This window comes from Pempheris klunzingeri, chromosome 15 (assembly GCF_042242105.1).
Source record: "Pempheris klunzingeri isolate RE-2024b chromosome 15, fPemKlu1.hap1, whole genome shotgun sequence".
NCBI lineage: Eukaryota > Metazoa > Chordata > Actinopteri > Acropomatiformes > Pempheridae > Pempheris > Pempheris klunzingeri.
In genome coordinates this window covers 20,284,506-20,306,690 of record NC_092026.1, presented here as the reverse complement: position 1 = coordinate 20,306,690, position 22,185 = coordinate 20,284,506, and the positions used below count along the sequence as shown (strand labels likewise).

At 41.2% G+C, this 22,185-nt stretch overlaps 1 protein-coding gene across 1 annotated transcript in view; it reads right to left on the bottom strand.

Moving 5' to 3' along the window:
* The window catches only part of tep1 (telomerase-associated protein 1), a 26,314-nt gene extending 4,158 nt beyond the window's left edge, over positions 1-22,156 (bottom strand). Inside the window, exons 1-46 of the mRNA XM_070845410.1 lie at positions 22,032-22,156; positions 20,864-21,384; positions 20,501-20,683; positions 20,185-20,334; positions 18,998-19,162; positions 18,766-18,903; positions 18,499-18,570; positions 18,210-18,331; positions 17,361-17,518; positions 16,420-16,529; positions 16,118-16,196; positions 14,899-15,085; positions 14,137-14,416; positions 13,899-14,051; positions 13,547-13,609; positions 12,666-12,787; positions 12,408-12,473; positions 11,978-12,121; positions 11,569-11,860; positions 10,807-10,928; positions 10,463-10,576; positions 10,114-10,231; positions 9,500-9,688; positions 8,586-8,773; positions 8,345-8,486; positions 7,875-8,054; positions 7,658-7,750; positions 7,256-7,391; positions 6,928-7,087; positions 6,502-6,635; positions 6,329-6,417; positions 5,871-5,985; positions 5,665-5,691; positions 5,374-5,578; positions 5,028-5,148; positions 4,289-4,413; positions 4,100-4,199; positions 3,646-3,798; positions 3,352-3,564; positions 2,540-2,596; positions 2,212-2,347; positions 1,517-1,768; positions 893-1,044; positions 509-616; positions 294-398; positions 1-113 (exon numbers count right to left, since the gene is read on the bottom strand). The exon at positions 1-113 is cut by the window's left edge and continues 17 nt beyond it. Coding sequence (XP_070701511.1) covers positions 1-113; positions 294-398; positions 509-616; positions 893-1,044; positions 1,517-1,768; positions 2,212-2,347; positions 2,540-2,596; positions 3,352-3,564; positions 3,646-3,798; positions 4,100-4,199; positions 4,289-4,413; positions 5,028-5,148; positions 5,374-5,578; positions 5,665-5,691; positions 5,871-5,985; positions 6,329-6,417; positions 6,502-6,635; positions 6,928-7,087; positions 7,256-7,391; positions 7,658-7,750; positions 7,875-8,054; positions 8,345-8,486; positions 8,586-8,773; positions 9,500-9,688; positions 10,114-10,231; positions 10,463-10,576; positions 10,807-10,928; positions 11,569-11,860; positions 11,978-12,121; positions 12,408-12,473; positions 12,666-12,787; positions 13,547-13,609; positions 13,899-14,051; positions 14,137-14,416; positions 14,899-15,085; positions 16,118-16,196; positions 16,420-16,529; positions 17,361-17,518; positions 18,210-18,331; positions 18,499-18,570; positions 18,766-18,903; positions 18,998-19,162; positions 20,185-20,334; positions 20,501-20,683; positions 20,864-21,382 — 6,650 coding nt within the window. The 5' untranslated portion in view covers positions 21,383-21,384; positions 22,032-22,156. The remainder of the gene's footprint in view (positions 114-293; positions 399-508; positions 617-892; positions 1,045-1,516; positions 1,769-2,211; positions 2,348-2,539; positions 2,597-3,351; positions 3,565-3,645; positions 3,799-4,099; positions 4,200-4,288; positions 4,414-5,027; positions 5,149-5,373; positions 5,579-5,664; positions 5,692-5,870; positions 5,986-6,328; positions 6,418-6,501; positions 6,636-6,927; positions 7,088-7,255; positions 7,392-7,657; positions 7,751-7,874; positions 8,055-8,344; positions 8,487-8,585; positions 8,774-9,499; positions 9,689-10,113; positions 10,232-10,462; positions 10,577-10,806; positions 10,929-11,568; positions 11,861-11,977; positions 12,122-12,407; positions 12,474-12,665; positions 12,788-13,546; positions 13,610-13,898; positions 14,052-14,136; positions 14,417-14,898; positions 15,086-16,117; positions 16,197-16,419; positions 16,530-17,360; positions 17,519-18,209; positions 18,332-18,498; positions 18,571-18,765; positions 18,904-18,997; positions 19,163-20,184; positions 20,335-20,500; positions 20,684-20,863; positions 21,385-22,031) is intronic.
* Positions 22,157-22,185: the final 29 nt, after the last annotated feature.

Sequence of the window (22,185 nt, the reverse complement as noted above, 5' to 3'; positions counted from 1 at the left end):
GAGCAGTGGTTTATACGCTGCTTGTGTGCAGCAATGTGGCAGATTTCTACGTTTGTTTCCCAGTTCCAAGCATGTAGCGCTCCCTCTGCACAGCCCGCCATCACGTACTGCCCCTGCATACAGACACAACAGCGCAAAGTCAACAAAGAGGCACCCTAATGAGGCTGAGGGTTTACTAAATGCAAGCTCATTTACTTCACCAGTACAATAATGAACATAAAGAGGTATTTCAGGAGGGAAGGAAACAACACGTGCTGTATTTCCACTGGTAGTCTGATGTAGAATTTGCTCACCAAACAGCAGAGCGACATAAGAGGACTCCTCCAGGAGATTTCTCTGAGACGTTGACCTGCCTGCAGATCCCACAAGCAAAGCCTCCCATCGTTCGAAGAGCTAATCTGGAACAGAAAAGGGAGGCTGATGAAGACGATGAAGGTAGTAGTTCTATTCAGACCGGTAACTCTGGTTTGTTACATTTCTTTGTGACAAAATGTAAATAAAGGTTTACCACACAGTCTGGAGTCCAAACAAGGCCGGTGATCCAGTCTCTGTGAGAGTGAGGGAGCGACTTAGAGAGGACAGCAGGAGACAAACTCACATCCCACAGCATCAGGGCCTGAAACAAAGACACCCGTCAGTACTGCGTTACACTGACCTATCCTACATCACGCCATTATATCAATGAGGGAAAGCTAAATAACAGAGACAGCACCAAAATGGCCTCACGGTTGAATAAACATCTCTCTGAAACAAAAACTGCACATTATAATCTCTATGAAGATTAGATTATTGCAGGACTTTTATATTAGCCTGCATTAGTTTTACCTTTATCTAATAAACTGGAAACATTTTGCTAAGATTGTTACAGCAACAAAGCAAAAACTCACAGTACCTGATCTTTTCCGCCAGACAACAGCTGATCACCATCAGGGCTGAAAGCCAGACAGGAGACTCCTCCACTGTGGCCCCTCAGGAAATCATGAGGCTCAATATAGGGGTCAGCGGCCAGATCGCTCAACAACCACAGAACAATGGTGAAGTTTTCTAATTCAAAGTGAAATACAGAAGGATAAATACAGTTATTTGCAGAAAACAGATAAATAAATGAGAAAAAAAACATCCTATTAATTTAACCAACACAATCAACAGAAAAGAGAAAGACAAAATAATGGCAACTACAGTGAACTTAAATACAAAATGATGAGGAATAGATAAATAAAAACATCTTAAGAAGAGAAAAAGGAAAGAAACTATAGGCACAGCATGGTCAATAAATCTCTTTTCTATATATATCAATATATCTCAGGTTGTGTATCTCCTTCAAAAATGTTTAAATTCTCTGCCTTTCCAGAAAATATGAATACCTAACCAAAGAAAGTGTGATGTTTTAAGAAAATGAAACTACCTGAGAAATACAGTATATTATGTTGGTTTGGAAACATCATCATATTTATTTCTCTGAAGCTCAATGACACCTCTGTAAAACGTCATGTTTTTCACTAACAGCAACACTTACCTGAAGCTGTAGCCAGGTATGTGGAGTTTTGTGCCAATGCCAGGATGATGCCTGTTTGCACGCCAAACGTTCCCCACATTTTCAGGCCTCCCAGCATCCCCTGCTCTCCCTCGTTTCTCCTCCAGACCCTCATACGTTTGTCGCTTCCTGCAGACACCAGCAGTTCAGGTTCGCTCTGCTCTGCGTCCAGAACGACCCACAGCAGGCACTGTACGGACACATCCAAGTCTTCGGGGGCCCAAATCTTCTCCCCTATGATTAGAATGAAGACGGTTAAGGTGTGTTTATTCACCAGAGGTTTTTGGCACATTATCTACAGTGTATCAGTGTAGGGAACCAACCAGTCAGTCATTCAGTCGTTTGTTCTCTAACTCTATTCTGACAGACTATAATTTCCTTTTAGGCCACTAAAGTAAGTAAAGTTTCTTTATGAAGCATCCTTCCAGAACAGATGTCTGCCAGACAAAATTTACAGTGAGAGTAAGAATAAAATAGTACAATTACAAAAAGGAGGAAAGTGACAAAACTCTAAAACATGTGACCAAAACATGTGTCCAGCTTTAATCAAGGCTGCTTTTTTCAGTCTGTAATTCTTCAGTCCAGGTGAGACTTTTATGTAGCAGAATAATTATGCAATTGTACTATAGACACAAAAACTACTATAAACTATGAAAATTCCCGGCACGTAACCAAACCTGAGTCAAGACTGAAGAGTTTGAAGCCTTCGCCATGGTATCCCACGGCGACATAGTCTCCATTCACAGCCACACACAGAGCAGCCGGCTCAGACGCCACAGACCTCCGTTTCTTCAAAGGAGGCTCCTGCTCGTGCTGAAGAAACACAAATGAGAGGATTGTTTTGGGGAGAAAACTGTGTGCTGTGTGCTACAAAAACTCTTTAACCCTTGTTTACCAAATAGGAGCTATCTTTATTCGATCTATTCATTAACACAGATCGCTGACATGGAAGATAATGAGCAACACAACGTTAACTATAATGCACAAGATAAATAAGGAGCTTACTTCATCACTTTTAAATGCAGTGACCGAACGTCCAAGTCCCCCTGACCAGAGCTGGAGCTGTTTTACAGAAGGGCAAGACGAGAAAAAAATGAGGATATTCATTTTAAAAAAAAGTGACGTAAGAGAGAGAGAGAAGTAAGAGGTGCACTTTGTGTAAAATGTTTTAACTGTGGAAAGACATCATCATTTGTTCGTTTTTGATTGTTCTTAGTTGGATACTAATTAAGTCAATACAGTAGTGGAGCAATTATGTAAGAGATAATGTACAGTGAGCTGGTCATTATTGCAAAACGAACCCTGATATGAGGAAGCTAGGGGGGTCATGAATCATCCCGAAGTTTTATTACATGGTTTCATACTAAAGAATTCAACAATTTGACACAAAATACTGACTTAAAAAAATAAAATCTAATTGATTTAAAAATGATTTTATTGCCTCCGCTATTAGAACTGCATCCATAGCAATGGTTTGTTGTAGAATGGTGCAATCGACCAATCAGAATCGAGTATTCAACAAAGCCGTGTCATAAAGTTTGGCCTGGATTTTGAGCTTGTCTGTTTTTAAATTTTATTTTCATGATTGTGTAATATTAATGTTTTTCATTAGATGTATATGTGTAAAAAAATATCTGCCTTTTCCTGCCTGCCTCCTAGCTTAGCCTTCAGTGGAAATAAATCATGAGGCTTTTTTACAAAATCCTGGTGAATTTTCTAATCACATTTGTGCATTGTGCTTTAAATGATGAGATAAAACCAGTCAGCCAAAGTTACATCTAATCTTAATTCAGTATGTGTGGGCAGTGATGCCTCACCATGTGATCAGAGCCGCCGCTCAGCAGCATGCTCCCTTCATCCAGGAAGGTGAGGGCCTCCGTGGCTCCGCAGTGAGCCTGGAAACATCCCACACAGGTGGAGGTGGACAGTGACCACACCCTGACCTCACCAGACACAGAGCCAGAGCAGAGCATGGACGACGAGGGAGAGAAGGAGAGACTGCGCACTGAGCGCTGGTGACCCAACAGGAACTGAGGGAACCGACAGAGGAGAAAGAGTTAAAGATGTCGCCATTTACTCAGGGAATTCTTCTTCCGTACATGATAACTCACTGTTACAGCTTTATTCTGGAGCCAGGTCCACACAATCACATTCCCGTTCCAGCAACCAGCAGCCAGCAGGTGACCCTCGGGGTCAAAGGTCACACAGTTCAAAGGGCTGGAGCTTGGCAGGGCCGCTACCTCATAACCTTTAACAGTCCAAACCTGACAAGCAGAAAAACATTCAGTCAGCACAGTTAAGGAGGGATAACACTGACTGTTTAAGTGCCATTTACAATCAAATAATGGCTGGCAGCATAATGTGATAGCAGTAAATTCTTTTAGAAATATCTAGATATTTAGAAAGTGATTTCTAGTCTTCCTGGGACAGACATAAAATAAAAAAATGACAGCTATTTTAAATCACACAGAACAAATGGAACAAGAAAAGGCAGAATGAAGAAACAAACATCAGAAAACAAGTGATTGATTTCACAAAGTTTAATGTGATTTCTTTGAGACTAACTTTGACCATGAAGTCCAGAGACACAGTCGCAAGGTGCTTCTTGTCTGCAGTGATATCACTTGCTGTTATCGCATTAGTGTGGGCACTGATGACAGCGGTCCTGCAAGGAGAAGAAATACAAGTTAATTGATTCAAACATAATATCATCACGTGAAATCTTGCAAATGTTCCTTCCGACTCTCCTCTCACCTGCAGCCGTTCCCAATGTCCCAGATCTCTATTTGTCCATTGAAGGAGGTGGTAGCAAGATGTCCATCCTTAAGAAAGATGCCACTTGAGATGCCGTCACAGCTGCTCACAAGCGATTTCATTTCCTGTGTATAGCCAGGAGAGATGTTGATAGTAACAACAGCCATTTTTGTGGCTTCTTTTCCTCCGACATACAACATATTTACAGTCAGTGCGCTTAAATGCACTACATTCAATTTCTGCAGCAGCTCTCTGACACATCATGTTCTGTATATGTGAAACCTGGTTTCTGTAAATGGGGTAGGGGATGATAGAAACCTAATTTTCCTAGCTAGATTTCTGCTGGAGACAGATGTGTTACATGTGTCCATGTGCATAAAAGGACTTCAGACAAGTAAAGTGTCACTTTGACTGCAGTGCACCAACATAAAACTAAAAATAAGGGGAATAAATATGATCGCAGAGCTGCTGAGCTGATTTTACAGGTTCCTACAGTGCATGTAAACGTGTTATCAGATTTTCAGTGCAGCCTGATTTCTTATGACCATGTCAATGTAAACTGAAAATTATTGTGTAAACATGGGACATCCACAACAGGTCAGGATTGCTATACCAAACCATCCAGTCAATCTTTAAAGGCCACAAAATGTGTGTCATGAACAAAAAGTGCCATGATGGAGAGAACAATGAAGGCAAGTAAAAAAAAACCAAACATTTATACTGGAAAATATGTTCATACCTGTCCGGTCTGCGTGTTGATGAGATGCAACATTCCCTTTCCAGTGCCAACCACCAACAGCTCTCCATCCGAGCTCAAAACCAAACAGGTCGGTTCAGAGGAGAAGGTCGACACCAGCTCACTGACAAGACCATCAACACAGTCTTATACATCAATATTGAATAAACACTAAAGAATACGAGGCTAAAAAGACAGAAAACTTATACATGCTGATGTTACATCTGAAAGAAAACAAAAACAAGCAGATGGGATAAAGTTCTGCAAATTCATTCTTCATGACAAATAGTGGATTTAAGGAACATTTCTAAGACAGCTCTTCTAACTACCTTGCAGACAACCTGCTTACCTGGTCTCCTGCTGATGGTCATTATTTAGCAGCTCAACGACCCGCACACCTCCTTTTCCCACCATGCCTTGTGCCCAGGTGTGAGCAGATGTCTCAGGAGGCTCGTTGAGGGCTTGCTGGATGAAAAGAGCCGGCCAGGAGGAGAGCAGCAGGGCGTGACGCCGCAGGAAACTCTGGCAGTCCTCCAGGCGGCTCTGGGAGCCAACTGAGAGCACGGAGAGAAACTTGTAAGCAGAAGGAATAAAACACACTCTGCAGGATGTTGTGAGTTATGTATTTTTGAGCACTTACATGAGGGTGCGGACTTGTGCTCGTCATCTTCAAGGAAGGATAGAAACATTAGGATTTTATGTTTAGACAGAATTTATCAAGAGGAGAATTGCTGAGTAAACCTGCTTTTACAAAAGCTTCAAAAGGTGCACACGAGAAAACATGTGAAGGATTAAAGAGAGAGCAACCAATCACATTTATCATACAGTATCAACTTGCGCACTCACCATACAATCTGTAGGACTCCAGGAGGTGGTGCAGAAGGCCGTAGCGCACATTAGCATACAGGAAGTAGTAGCTGGAGAGCAGGGAACGAAACGCCTCCAGTTGGCCACTTTGAATCTGACCAAATAAAAAAGCAGCCAGGAATTCAAATCGACAGTAAATATCAAGAGTAACTGTGGTTCTCTGGAGGATTGTTTTGACCAGGATGTATAATATTTCTCTGTACTTGTTATATATTATATTATATTATATTATTTCCTGGCGGTCGTTGGTTTAACGAGGCGAGGGTTTGAAAGTAGCAGATGTTTATTTATATGTAAAAGTCCTGCACACCAGGACTTTAAATAAAGTGACCATCAGTGTCCATCTTTTCACAAACTGATGAGAGTTTACTAGTAAATACATATGAAGTGATACTACTCATGTCTTTTGTTGTGGGTGGTGATGGGAGATGACTGACCAGGCTGGAGGGCAGGTGCATGACAGAGTTGGCCTCACAGTGAAGGAAGGTGTCGGTGCCCTGCGGGTTGGCTAGCGCCCACAGATGAGCTGTATAAAGAGGCAACATGGTACAAGAATAATTAAAATATGCAGTGACTTACACAGTGTAAAAACAGACTGTCTGTATTTTACCTGCCAGTACGAGGTGAGCTCGGGTTCGGTCACTTTCTGCTGGGAAGAGAAAGTCCTCAAAGGCCCTCCTCACCTCCGGATTGGTCAGAACCAGCAGGTCGTCGGTGTTGTGACAATGAGACGGACCAATCAGACTGCAGATGACGACCCAAATAGGTTTAATATCTCTTCCTCCTTTGGGATTGTTTGTTCAATTTTATTCTGTATCTAAACAGACCATTTTATCCTTAATGTGTACTCTCTCTAACATGGAGGAAATAAATGGTGTTCGATGATTAAATGTATTAAGTTTGAGTGAAATATTCATTTGTGCAAAATGTGTTGAAAACTAAAATAATGTTACTGCAATGATAGTACAGGAGAGTAAAGATAACAACAGACCACAGCGACGATATTCACTCCTTTTAACTCTTATGGGATTCATACCTTTGTAAACTTTGCACTATATGGGTGAACGTTGCCATGGCAATGCGTCCTTTGGGCTTCCTAGATAAGTGCAGTACTTCCTGCCATGTGACCTGTCCGTCCCGTGAGGATAAGTCATTGCATGTGTTCAGCACAGAGTACAAGTCTCTCTCCCTCAGGCCTGTCGTTCAAAGGGAGAAAATGTTGAGGCAGCGAATCACCACTTTAGTCATGACATCACTTTAAATATTCTAGCACTCGCTTTATTGCACTTCAATTTACTCAAGCTAGCACTCCATTAAGTTCAAAAATAATGCTAAAAACCATGTACAAACTTGACTCATCTTACCAGTGGTGCTGACAGTGAGTGCTGCCAGGGCCCAGCTGAGTCCCTGCATGCCTCTGTGCTGTGAGCAGAGTCTGTCCAGGCTGTACTGCACCAACTGGCTCAGAGACTGAGGCAAACCCTGGAGGCTCTCCTTCAACTAAGACACAAAGGCAAAGTACGTCATAGCCATTGTTTTTAAATCAACAAGTTGATACTCACGAACAAGCACAACATTTAATTGGTAGCAGGATGGTTTGAATTGGTCAAGATTTAATTTTATTCAATACTTTGATAGTTTGATAGTTTTGTATCAATCAAAAAAGTTGTAATATAAAACATCTACTCAGAACACACCACAGCAGATAATGGATATACAACCAGTAATAACAACATTGTGGAAATGTCTAAAAAGTGATATTAAACCTTATCAAAGGAGGCAAAGTTCCTCAGGTCTTCAATGGCCAGGTGCAGGTAGAGAGGACTCACTGCTCCCTTCTTCATTATCAGCGTCTGGAGCTGGACAAGATATTAAAAAAGACAAATAAGAAAACATTATAGAGTTTAGGTATCAGACACCGAATTTGGTGTCTCATAACTACCAGAGATATGATGTCTGCAGTGCAAAACATATAAGAAGAACCTGGTTGTTGAATGCAGAGTCACTGAGTTTCTTCCCGAAGGAGTCCAGTCCCTTCTGGACTATCTCCTTCCGGTCCGGCATGGTAAGCTGTCCCAGGGAAAACAGGACAGTGCCTCTTTTCTTGGCCAGCGTTTGTAACAGAGCTGCTTTAGATGTGATGCTCACAACCAAACAAACACCCTGAGAAGAAAAAGAGAATATGAGTTTCACAGCAGCAAACAAACGCCTAAAGATTCAACTACCAACAAAGCAACCAGAGCATAAAAAGCTGCAAGATAAGCTGCTCAGGACATTTCTAACACTAATCCTGCAAATATACACGGAGAAAGGAGGTAAAACTTCAGACAGCTGCATCTGAGTTATGACTGTGGGCTTCTCTAATTCTCTTTATTTCATGCCTACTGCCAGCACCTCACTATAATAGTGAGAATAAGTGTGTTTTCCTTCAGTTTTCTATCCAGGTAACCGACCTGTGGAAGCTGCTCTGGTATCCAATCAGAGCTGATCTGACGTCTGCCATCTTGTACAAGATCCACCCCATCTACCAGCAGCACCAGGGGTTTCTCCTTCTTTGTGCCACTCAAACTGGAGTGAAACTCTGACAGCAAATCTCTGTGATCAAGAAAGGCAACATCTGTTATATATGTATATACAGTATGTGAGATAACTGTACCTCTTGACTATTTCAAGGACAATTAAAAATGCAACTACTTGTAAGACTGGGGAAGAGGTGATTCCTCCTCAGTGTCTTTCATCTTCCTCAACCACTGTACGAGGCATCGAAGCAGGTTTTTCACAGAGCGTGCTGATTGGCTGGCTGCTGTAGAGTAGGAGATGACATCACAGACGAGGTTTGTCCTGGACTTCACTCCAGTCCTGAGGGAGTCTGCTAGAGCAGCCTGAGTGGAGAGAAAATATATATATATATATATATATATATATATATATATATATATATATATATATATATATAAAAATTGATGTTTTTCCCATGTGTCCCATTCTCCAGTCAGTTAGCAGTTTATTATGCAGATCTGGCTAAAGTCCAATACAACTGGAAACCTATATGAGCTTGTTGGACATCCTATTCTAAAACCATGCACATTAATATGGTGGTAATAAGGTGTTTAATGGATTTGAGACTAGGACTCTATGCAGGCCAGTCGTGTTCCTCTACACCAAACTCGTCTAATAACCACGTCTTCATGGAACTCCCTTTGTGCACGGGGCAACAGTCTTGCTGGAACCCCTAAGTGTTGACACTTGCGCCCAATTGGCTTAAATGTCTTTGCATCCTGTAGGAGACAAGATATGATGACCCTTCACTGGATCTAAGGGGTCAAGCCCAAATCCTGATGAACAGTCACAGACCGTTATTCCTCATCCGCCGATCTTTACAGTAGGCACAACGCATTCTGGTAGGCAGCGTTTTCCAAACCTCAATTGCTCAATTCCTCCATATGTGGAAATATATTTTTCCTTATTAGATCATAATTTTGATTGTGTCAAATTAGTTGCCTACTGTAAACTTTTTCCATGTGCTCAGTGGTACAAGCACCTCTGATTGGAAACTACTCCAGCTGATGCTTGGCATAGCTTATAGTGATGTGAGGAAAAGTAATTACCATGAAGACAGTTTTGCCCTCTCCAGGTCCTCCCTCCACCACCATCATCCCTCCTTTGGTCTGGGCCTGCTTCACTATCTCAGCAGCCCCGGAAAGCAGCTTTGCCCTGCCGAAGAACTGCCTCTGCAGCGCCCCCTGGTGCACCTCCTGCTCACTCACATCGGACGCAGCCTCGGCCTTGATGTCCTCCTGCCACACAGAGAATGATGAGGTGTTCCTTCGTTTAATGAATGTTAGAGATACTGACAAATTGCCCAGGATTCCTCTTTAGTTTGGAATGATGATCATTTATTTAGGGCTCAGTGTCACTCAAAACAGTGGTGACTGTACAAGAGACACCCCTCGAGCTAAAGCTAGTGGTTATTATCAATCACGATCCAGTAATATACTAATATAACAACAGCCATTGTGCATAATGAGGACATTCTGTTGCTAATACTTTCATACTTATCCTTAAATAAACATTTGAAAGAAGGACTTTAACTTGTAATAGTTATATGCATATGTTTTATGGTGTGACAGTGATACTTTTACTAAAGTAAATGATTTGAATACTCAGTTTGGTTGATGAGGAGTTTAGAAATGACATTGATTGAATTGTCAGAGTTACTAACCTCCACAAACTGCTTCATTACAGCCGTCCACAGGTCCTCCAGCACCGCTTTGCCAAAGTGCTCCAGGTTTTTTAAATATGGTTTCCCCTCCACAACGCCTCCCCACTCACACAGGTAACTGTTAAAGAAAAAAAGAAGGCTCAGATAAGGCACTTAAAATAATGTTTGAGTGGTTTCATCACAGAGTGATATATGCCAGCTTTCTCAAAATATTGATCTTCACCAGTTGATATTAAGAAACACATATTAGATCGAACAAATACTTCTCTTAAAGTCCTAAATGAGTATTACTCTGAAGTTAGAGTGAACTATTGTTTGACTACCACAGGACATGGCCGAGATGACTCACTTTTCAGTGACCTTGACTTTGCTGGCCTGGATCCGTCTCTTCAGTGAGGCCATTTTAGATTCGGCCTCCTTTGATTCAGGAACAAAGTCAGATCTCCAAGCCACTGGGATTGATCTGAGACACAACGGAGGACAAAAAATTAAAACATAAAATACTTTATGTTTTAATTTGGCAACTTTGTGGAGTATTACAAACACCTGAAATATACTTGACCCGTGAATTGGAAGAAGTTAGTAATTCATTTAAAATACCAATTTATTCAGACTTTACGTATAAAGAGAAAAGCTAGAAGACAAATCTTTAGTCAAATTGTGACGTGTGAATGTGCGAGTGGATTTTCATACTTGGTGATGTTTGGGTCTCTGAAGTAGCAGAACATTCGCTGATGTGCCGTGTCGGGGTAAAGAGCCTGGAACTGACGGATCTCCATCTCTGTGATGGACAGGCCTGCGGGGGCCGACGCCAGCTACACACGAAGAATAAAACACTAATTAATTCAATACTTAAAATAATATTTTAGATTCACATTTAAAAGCAGACCATCCTTTTGCACTTTAAAGTATTAGAGGTAGTTAATATTTTTGGTATAGATATCATATTTGGGCTAAAGATCAGAAACAATAAGCAAGCAGTTACTTCACCGATCGCTGACATTTCTATCTTTGAATAATCATTTTCACCCCTTTTCCTTCTTGAATTTCAGGATAATTTTTGTATAATCTTCTCTCATTTCTCATTTTAAGTTATTAGATTCACATTTCAGTGACAAAGACTTGCACTAGGAGAATTACATTAAACAAACTGGCATCATTTAAAATCCCACAGATGAGTAAACGTTAGACTATTTGATGTCTCTTCAAGAGTGTTAGTTGTTGTTTTTCCAACGTTCATCTAAATTGTTCATTTTGTTTTAAGGCTCTTAACCCATCAATTTGCACACTGGTAAATACATATATACCTAAAGAAAAGGCTTTTTTATTCTAATTGTATGTTAATATTTGTGCTTTTTTGCACTATTCTTATTTAGTGTGGTTGTTTGTGTACCGCTGCTGTGACAAGAGAGAATTTCCCCCTGGAGATAAGTAAAGTCAGAAGGTAAGTCTTACCCAGCTGTATTGCGGCAGGTCAGGGAGAACAGGTTTGGGAGGCACAAGGCCGTACCTCTCCCCCAGGATTCCCACCATCATCTGGCTGCGACACACCTCTGACAGGCACAGCTCGGTGCCCCGCCCCGACTCCTCCTCTGTCAGCCCCCAGCGCAGCTCCACCTCCTGCAGGTAGAGGCAGTGTGACGCAGCACGACGCCGGAGCTCCGGGAACACACTCCGCACCAAGATGTCACGTTCAGTGTGCATGTCTCTGAAGGTGGACGAGATAAACACACGAACACCCCGCCACCTGAGAACAGAGGAAGGAGTTAAAACAATGAGCAGCACAAATTTGTCTTGGACAGACACAACTTTAATATTAAGCATCAAGTTACAAAACTGCTTGAAAATAATTATTCAAAATGACCTTAACTTGGGGCTGGCTGGTATTGGGACGACACTGTTTGTGGTCTGAGGGCCTTTAGCTCCGTCTGGTGGTGGGATGTTGTACAGTTTGTCTAAATGTTCCACATGATCCAGCAGCCTGGATGATCCTCGTTCTGCCACAAACCTGGCCACATAGATAAAGAAATGTATTCACTTTCTCTGTGCAAGCGCAATCCAAATATTGATACGAGTGGTATCAATCTTCTCGTCTAACTTTTGGCAAGAAAGCAAACAAGTATCTTTCCTTTTAGGCTGAATTCCTTGAAATGAAAAAAAAGTTCATACCATTATCTACATATCATAATCAGAAAGCCAGAAGTTTGCTTTAAAGTGTCATTGGTCTTAACATGTCTTACATCTATATAAATCATTTACATTTTTTGATTAAAATGAACAACCAGACATGTTACCTCAGCATTTGTTCACTGAAGCCTGCCAGCATCACACGGTTCCTGTCAGGGTGGTACTCTGTTTCTCTGCAAGTAGTCAATACAACAATCAATGCATTCAGGATTAGTTAGGAAAAGGACGTGGCACAGAAACCAGCTGGAGACTATATATTAGTGGCTGTTAATAGGTCTACTTTAATGTATATTTTTACAAACATATATTTAACATATATTAAAATTGGGAGGTATAGCAGCCACAGAAGAAAACTGTAGCATTACCGCTGTGTCATATAGATGTTCACGACGAGGGCTTTGTGGTTTACATCCTTCCTGTAGTTGTTGACAGCGCACTCAACTTCATTAATGGCCCAGGAGTCACTCAGCATGATGATGTTGTCCACCTGAGAAACAGAAGCATATCAGGTCAAAAACTACAAGGAAGCCTCTCATGCTGTCGTCTAAAAGCAGCAGCTCTCAATACAAGCGTTAAATGTATGTTTTCTTATAGCCTTTAGTTTAATCACACAACACAATTACAGAAAAAAAAAGAATTAAAGAAACAGTTACATGTACAACCTCAAAGACGCAGAGCGAATGCAACTTAAAATAAAATTAGATTAAATAAAATTAAAATAAAATAAAAAATTTCTAACATGTGTTGCCGCAGGTGGCATAAGAAATCAAATTCCAGCAGCTACTGTTTGATTTCCCCGTGGGTGGCGACAGCACGGTGGCCCGAAAGCTCAACGCACTGCAGCTTAAGAAAACACATGCAAGTATACAAAACACAAGCCAATTAAGAAAACATATTCACAACCAAATACAGCAAGTAGCACAGCCGTTTCCAAGGGGCACAAAACAGTGACAAACACGGTGAGGACACACTTGTTGTCGCCCTGGTTAATAATCAATAATCAGTAAGTCAATAAACTGTAAGTAGCGTTGGAAAATTAGATAAATTGTAAGAGAAGATGTTTCCTTAACTTGCATGTGTTTTCTTACATGGCAGTGCATTGAGCTGCTAGGGCCTCCATATGAAAGGATCATATGTACACCTCTAAACCTGTTATATCTGTTTATACCAGTTCTTTACATAGAAAAATGTTTTAATCATAAACCTGAGAATAATCAGCCAAACATATCAGAATATGTAGACTCACCTTGTTTTTCTTGGTCAACACTGTGGAGATGGCATTGTTCTCACCTGACCTCTTTTCAAGTGCCTGTGGAAAAGAAGTCTTTATTCATAAAGGCAAAATTCACTGAACAGCAAATTCCTTCAAAACACAGCTCATCTGTTATTCTGCCAATGCAGACATCTAATTTAGTTGTGAGCATCCTTTTTACATCGACACTGTGTAGTCGACTTTAGAGGCTAGAGGCTTTTTTAAAGTTTCTTTCCTAGCCGCCGAAGTAAAAAAGTTCTATCTAATCCTTCTATGTGAAAGTTAAAAGCACTGCTGGTATGAGATATGAAACAAAAGATGGATGACATAGAAAACAATCCCTGACCTTAATTTGCTTCATCACACTCCTGACGTTATCCAAAAGAACATCAGACTTCAGCTTGACCTCTTCACTGTGACTCCAATCAATTAAGCAGAGCTGACTGTCCTCAGCACAGCTGTCGATCATCAGAGAGAGCAAAACTGCCACCTCCATCATCTGAGTGTAAAATGCGGAGAGATTAGTAAACATCTCTCCACTTATCCTTTGATTTATTACTAATTAGAAGAAAAGAGGTCCTTACAGAGGGAGTGAGCTTGTCATCCTCCCCGTTTTTCCGTCTACATCTCCTACTTCGCCATTCTTCCTCTTCTTCTCCCTCCTCCTCCTCCTCGTTTTTTTCCTCTGCGTCTGGTGGGAGGCAGAACTCCTGTTTGTCATGATTGAAATTGTTCATGTTAGTGCCGAGCAGGACGAGGGTGCGTCCGGGCAGCGGGGGAACGTTGTACCGACAGGAGATCTGGACGGCCGTCTCCAGAGCTTTGCGGTAACGGTCCAACAGAGCGACAGTGAAATTCCTCTGACTGGATGTACAGACACAGAAACAGACGCATTAAATAACTGAGGGCACTTTCTTTTTAATCCATGCAGATGTTGATTTGCATTTATTGTCTTTTTAACTGATCTAATCAAACAAATTTTCCATTTGAGCAAAAAACGGTGTAAATTGTTTTAGAAAGAGGTCGTTCTTCAAATGTTTTGCATCTTTGGTGATAGTACTGTGATGTTTCACCTGTCCGACTGTATCTGCAGTTCAATACTACTTATTTTCTATTGAGGTTTCAGTTTCTATCGGTGCTGCTTGACCTCTTTAGTCATGGTGGCTTTTTCCCAATGAAGACCTCACAGACAGCATTCAGAGCCGTCATTAACTGGGAAGATAGTTTATTGGTATAATGTTGCACCGGCTACAGACAACAAAAACAATTGTCAGTTTCAATTTGAAGTGGAATAAATCCAGAGAATATCAGAGAAAAGTGTCAAAACTGAAAGGACATTCTCATACTTGTCTTTTAGCAGCTGGGCCTTCTTTCTTTGGTAAAGCTGATAGACAAACGGCACTCCAAGCGTCACCCTCAGCCTGCTCCTCTGAGTCGTGTTCCAGTCCAGACGATTGAAGCGCTTGCTCTTTGGAATCTTCTTCAGGATGCCCATCAGGATGTCTTTAGCAGCGGGGAGCGCTTGCGGTGAGGCTGAGGATGGAGGACAGAGAGGCACTGCATGTGATGTCTGCTACATTATGTTGGAGGTACACTTCATTAGGTACGTTTAGGCTGATGTCTGAAGTTTATCATGTCATTTTGAACATAGGAAACTGGCCAATCATTTACAAACTGCTGATATTAAAGGGATGAGGCCGGCATTATTCTACATTTTTCATACTGTCAGCAATTCCCATGACAGGACTAAAACCAGCAATGTATTAGTTTGCCTCCAAGATTAGAACGCCTCTCCGGTCAAAATATATAATGTTATTCATAGAAAAAAGTTTAGTAATTTCCTAAAACAGCTGGTAGTTTCTAGAAAACAGGACTGACCCTCTCAAGCAGGATATATACAGCATATACACAGCCTTTGTTTACAAAGAAAATACTTGTTAATATGATCAATAAATTGTTGGTTTGGACTTTACTAGAGCTGCAACAATTGGTCAGTTAATTAATTAGTCAATTTCAGGCAAGATTTACAAATAATTTATGGTTCCAGGTTCTCAAATGTGAGAATTTTGTGCTTTTCTTGGTCTTATATCATAGTAAACTTTACACTGTTGGTTGGACAAAACAAGACATCTGAAGACGTCTGCTTGTGCTGTAGGATGCTGTGATGTGATGTGATGTTGGACATTTTCACTGTTATCTGATATTTTACAGACCAAATGATTAATTGATTAATTAAGAGATGAATTGGCAGATTAAATCGATACATAAGATTTCTTGGCAGTGAGACAAATATCCTTTGGGGACCACAGCTGCAGAAAACATATGTCTGTTACAGTGATAACAGTTCACCTCATTTTACATCATTATATTCATTCATTTAACTTTTCTGTTATATCTTTGACATTTTATGACAGCATATCATGATGGGACCCTCAGCCTTTTCACAAATACTAAATAAATTGAATGTGATACCCTGTCTTAAAAATGAGCCACCTCATACAGGAGCTTCTCTAATAAGACTTTCAGTCATGAGTTTGAGCGACACTTGATGTTTATGTGTCTCACCTGCAGTGTGAAGCTCCATGATGACTTTGTAGGCGGCGAGAAATCTGAAGGGAAACTGTCGGCTCCGAATAACTGCTTTCTGTAAGCACATCGGAAACACATAGTTACAGACAGAACTTAATAAAGTGCAACGTAGACGTTTAGTTACAAAAGAAACCTAACAACCAACTAACACAACTCTAACCTTAAAAAAGGACCCACAGTACAACATGTCATCAGTTTGGACAATAACTCCTGCGAAGTGTGTTGTGTTTTTTATTGTGGAAAGGATTTAGCAGATTCTTCACTGTGTTGGATCTCACCTTATTGGTCAGTCTGCTGAGGATCTTCACGTGATGAGCCTCACTGATGCCCTTCGTGATCATGTTCCTCAGGTTCCTCAGCATAGCCATGAATGGAAGAGAGTTATTGTCTGCACAGTAGAGACAATATTCGTCAATATGTGGGCTCATGGATGAGTTTGTGTTTGAGTATTAATGGGTGTGTTGTGTGTTTTTGGACTGATGCAACTTGAGTCACATGCATAACTTAATATAAACTTAATTAGTTGAACTTAGTATTCATGAAAATATGTAATAATTGCTTTTTGGATTACATACAGTGGAGTTCAAAAGTCTGAGACCACATTGAAAATCTCTATATCATAATATTAATATCTCTTTATATCTTGTAATATTTTCACATAAACCTGATAAATCACCAGAAAGTTTGAGGATTCAGACACATTTAAAACATGCAAAATGAAGAAGAATAAGAGTCTATCAGTTAGATTTAAGCAGATTTGTGGTATTAACCAACTCAACTCCTTTGTACAAAAGGTCAGATTTCCTTGAGTTGTTTCCTTCCATTGAAGCATTTAGACGACCCTCAGGTGGATTTGATCTACTTCCTCGTTTGTACAAAGGATTTAAGGTGATCAGTGCAAGAAATCCTCTTAAATTTGGCTGCTAGAAATAGTGCAGAATCTAATATTATCTTATATTTTATCTTCTATTTCAAACTTTCCTATTATTTCCCACTTTAAGTGAAAATGTTTGAGACTTTCAATGTGGTCACAGACTTCTGAACACCACTGTATATCCCCATAATTAGGGCCAAATAAAAGACAACAGACTTTTGTGGTGATTTTTCCCATCGTCATGCACTTGGAACTGGTGATACAGTAATTACTGTACACTGCTTTGGCATGTTATAAATCAGGTAAGAAGGTGTGGCTTTTATCCTTTTAAACAAATGTGAAGACCTATGAGCTTCTCCCAGGTTTTGGCCTTGTTGCCCTCCAGGCTGAGCAGCCGCTCCCACGTCTCTGGCTCTTTGAGCTTCATTCGCTTCCCGGCTCTCTCCCTGTCCCACACGCCCTTCAAGCCACTGTGGGTGAACGCCTTCAGGTCGGCAGGGTACCTGGGACCAAGACAACCCCGTTTTTAAAAATGGAAGCAAGATAAGCCCAGAGGTAGCTCAGAGGTCACGTTATCTCAGAGTTAACAGAGATATCACCACCAGCCTCAGGATGAATCTAAAACAGACCAATTTCTCTTTACTCTCTCCTCCACTGACCACTTTTTTTAAATCTTCATATTGTCTAAACAAATGCTGAAGGACAATAAATGCTCAGTTTCCTTTGAGTGGGTCAAAATAGTAATATTTTATGCTCTAGATACATAAGATAAAGCACTTTTATACTCCCTAGAAACAGAGCATGATATATACACATTAGTATTTCCTGTATCACTCAATTTTAAACCCACTATTTTGGACTGATGGCCAGCATATAAACATTTAGTACATGGTGTATAACACACTACAATGGATTCATCTGCAGACATAAGGGCTTTTTTAGTGCTTATTGATGCAGTTGTTGGTCAATAAATATAGTTGATATTCTAATCATAGATTATAGATGAGGGAGGGGGGATTAAATAAACTGGAGTATGAGGAACTTGTGAATAAACCGGAGTAGAATGACATATAGCAGCTCTGTGTGAAAAATTATTGAAACCAACTAAATCAAACCTACTAAGTGATATTGACCCCATGCAGCAGCCTCTCTGGAAGCCATCAGTGTGTGCATGTGTGTCTTAGTGTGGCTTACTTTCTTCCCAGAATGGCCATAACATGTTCAGCCGGTTCTTTAATGTGAAGCTTCTGGATCATCTTCTTTATATTGAACTCACTCTGCTTTTTATCCACCACTTTGCTGCCCTCCAACTGCAACTACACACACACACACGCAGAAACACAAAAAAAATAGTGTTATCCATGCAATAAAGAAAGTGCAATAAATATAAAACATAAAAGTAGAGCTTTGATGAGGTTTCTTCTAAGTCACAAAGAAGGATCTTGATGTTCAGAATAGATATTTTTGACTGACATTGACTTACAAACTTCTTCAGAACGGATTCATCTGATCTGACCAAGTTCGCCCAGTGTGCCAGCTCTTGATCTGTCGGTTTCTGGAGACCAAAGATGGCGCACATGAAACAAACCATGGAGTGATCAACTAACAGAGGATATTGGAGGCATGTGTGGGTTTTTTTTCCAACCACAGTGAAAAGCAAAAAACACACTTATACACATTCATACTGTTATTTGGCTTAACCTAAGTTTTATCATTGAACCAAATGAAACCAGAATGAATGCTTCTGTACCTTGACTTTGCTCCTGTTGCGGCTGTGTTTACAGCGATGTTTACGAGTGTTGTATTTGGCCAACTGATACTCATTGAACTGCTTGAACTTGTCAGCCATTGACTTCTTCAGGCACATTGGCAGGGAGTGGCTGAAGCACTGGAAACACAATAAACAGAGTTCGGACCGGACAGCAGTAACAGAACTGGTGCATTGAGACTCCACCTCCCAGCAGACGCTCACTAAAACTTACTGTGCTATAGATTCTGACCACCTCCAACCAATCTGAGGGCAGCTGTACTGCAGCACAGAAGTATCTGCGGACATGTGGCTTGGTGGAGGGCTGATTGGCAGCCAGAGCCAATAAGAAGTTTGCTGTGATGCGGATGTTCAAGTCCTGTCGAGTGTAAACGGCCACCTGAATGGTAAAAGACAGAAAAAGGACACTGTACATGACTGATGAAGATGATTTTAAAATTGTATCCATTTAACTTGGTTCCTGATAACACCCCAGCTCAAAAGCAGACAGTCAACCAGCCAACATCCTGCATGTCAACCTTGAGGCAAACCACAGTAAAGTCCCACCAAACTAACATTTTTCTTCAGCCATAAAGGGCATTATAGGATATCTCAGTACAAACAACTGTACCTCTGAAAGACAGAGGAATACAGACAATTACCTGAGACAGATTTCAGTTTCAGCCAGGAAAAATAGTCTGGTATAAGGAAATATTAGTGTAAAACTGATCCGCCAGGAAAAGAACAATGAATTCACTGGTGACCATTCAATTAAGAGTTAAAGGAAGCATTCTTCGACAGATATTGGACGAAGTGGACCACTTAGACGAAACAAGGTGTCGAATGAGCAACTTAAAAGTTGGAATATGGAGCAACTGCAAGTTGGTGACTCTAAATTGCCTGTAGGTGTGAGTGTGAGTGTGAATGGTTTTCAAATTAAAATGTATATTTGTCAGAGTACTCAATGACAACCATTTGTTCTTAGTTATGTTGTATTTGTCCTTTTGTTGTTCTTTCCAAATTCTATCTATCCATTGTCTAAACCGGTTATCCTTAAGGGTGGCGGGGAGGCTAGAGCCAATCCCCGCTGACAGTGGGCGAGAGGCGGGGTACACCCTGGACCGATTCCCTGTCAGTCACAGGGTCGACAACCATTCACACTCACACTTACAGGCAATTTAGAGTCAACAATTAACCTGCATGTCTTTGGACTGGGGGAGGAAGCCGGAGTACCCAGAGAAAACCCATGCACACTACAAACCAACCAGCCAGCAGATTCGAACCTGGAACCTTTTTAAAAAAAGGTTAAAACATTAAGATAAGATAAGATTTAGGGGCTACAGTCCAGGTTGGGATAGAAATGAAAATGCCTTCAGAAACATACCGCCACACACACCCACCTACACCGGCATGCAGACACACCTTGAGAAGAAACTGTGGGTCAACAACTGAAATGTCCTTCGCCAGATTTATGATCCTGGTCCAAACACTGTTCTCTGAGTCCCAGTCCTTCTGGCCAGGAGGTGTGCTCTTATTGACGAGGGAGCAACACACCGCGTTCAGCAGGAAATACTGAGGAACAGGTGGAAAGACAATGATGTGTGTGTAATGAGCTACAGTCACTCTAATCGACACATAAAATAAGCACAAATTAACATAATTTGGTGGCGCTGAGAAATGCTCAGGAAAGCACCAGGAAAGAGAATATTCTATCTATCCTTTCCTTCCTATCTCCTACCTTTTTATCTTTCAGCAACTCTTCATTTCTTCTTTCAACCTTGGCAAATTCCTCCTGTCCGATGACCACAGATTGTTCTGGTTCCTGGTTCCCCAACTCTGTTTCCAGGACAGGCAATTCCATGGTTGCCTGAGCATCCTCTTCCTCTTCTTCAGACAAAACATCATCTTCTTCAGAATGATGCTGATGCAGAAGAGGTTACATTAAAAGAGGAATAGCATCAAATGTGTTGCAACAAAAATGATGTTTATCAATTTAAAAAAAAATAAGAATGTATTAGCTGCCGTGGTAACTTAATTTCAAGTTTGTGCAAAAAAAGAAATGGCGCAAAAGAGACAAACAGATGAAAAACATTTCATGTACCATGCTTGTCTCTTCATTACAGGACTGCAGCGCTTCAGATGTTTCCACTCTGCCTTCGTCTCCTCCATCATCCCCCTTCTGTTCTCCACCCAGAGCATGATGGAGGAATGAAGGGGGATGAGCAAAGCGATTGAGCAGAGCACTGCTGGCCAGGGATGTGGGGAGCAGAGAGGCGTTAGGGGCAGATGCAGAGGGGGTGAGGGAAAAAGAGAGATTGATTGAGGAGCTATCTAGGAGCTTATTCTCAGTACTGAGGAGAGACGAGGTGAGGGAAGGCAAGAGGGAGGAGCTGGAGAGAAGGGAGGATGAGGTGGACGACAGGCTGGAGGGCTGGAGAGAGGGGCAAGAGGAAGGTTGGGCTGCAGAGTTTAAGAGTGGAGAGCACAGCTGGGGCATCTTAGCTAAGAGCTTATTCTCCAGACACGGAGGAGAATAGTTGGAGGTCAGACTTCTCCCACATGTGGCCCGCTGCTTCCCTCCTTGGGCCACATTCGCCTGCTGCAAAGTCAACTCGCTCATCTCTGTAGAGAAAAACATCAAGCAGAGGGTCAAAGGCCAACACACTCCTCCTCTCAAGTCACATACGCAATCCCTCACACTCCTAGATAGGATTAAGCACAGACACAAGCAGTTCAGCAGCATTTCTTCCACTGTTTGAACAAGCTTTGTACTACTGTAGTCAAGGGCGTGTTGCTCAGATGAAAGCATCCATAAAAAGGGAGCAAAGTCTGGAAACAATCACCATAATGCTTAGATTACATGCAAAAACTAGTGAAATACAATGAAAAGCAGAAACCCCACACACAGCAGTTTAATTCAATTAAGTTCTGGTCAAAATCAGGCAATGAATAACACCTAAAACTGGTCCAAAAAGCAGATTAAAACTCTTTCACTGGCTATTTTAATGAGTACCACTAAGTGTAAAGCTGGTCTAGAGCTAAGTTTTTGTTGTATTGCAAACCCTATTTTACACTCATTCATAAAAAATAAATAACTAAACTGTGTGCAGTCACTACCAGAAATAAGATGCTACAATATCAAGACTGCCATATATGAATTGAAGGGAGATATTAGTCAGCCTTAGTCAGGATGTTTCCTTGTAGTCTATTTCTTTGCAATGACTCAAGAGTCTGCGTAGGTGTGGTGGTTAGCTACGCACACAACTCACCGCAAACACCCCGATTTAAACTCCAGGGGCCGGGCGCTGACCGTCAACAAGCTTGTCCTCTGGTGTATAATATTAAAATGTTATGTTAGCAGCTGTTTCTGAAGCACTTTGTGCAAAGCATTGCCTGTGATTTACAGTAAATTTCCGCATTTAG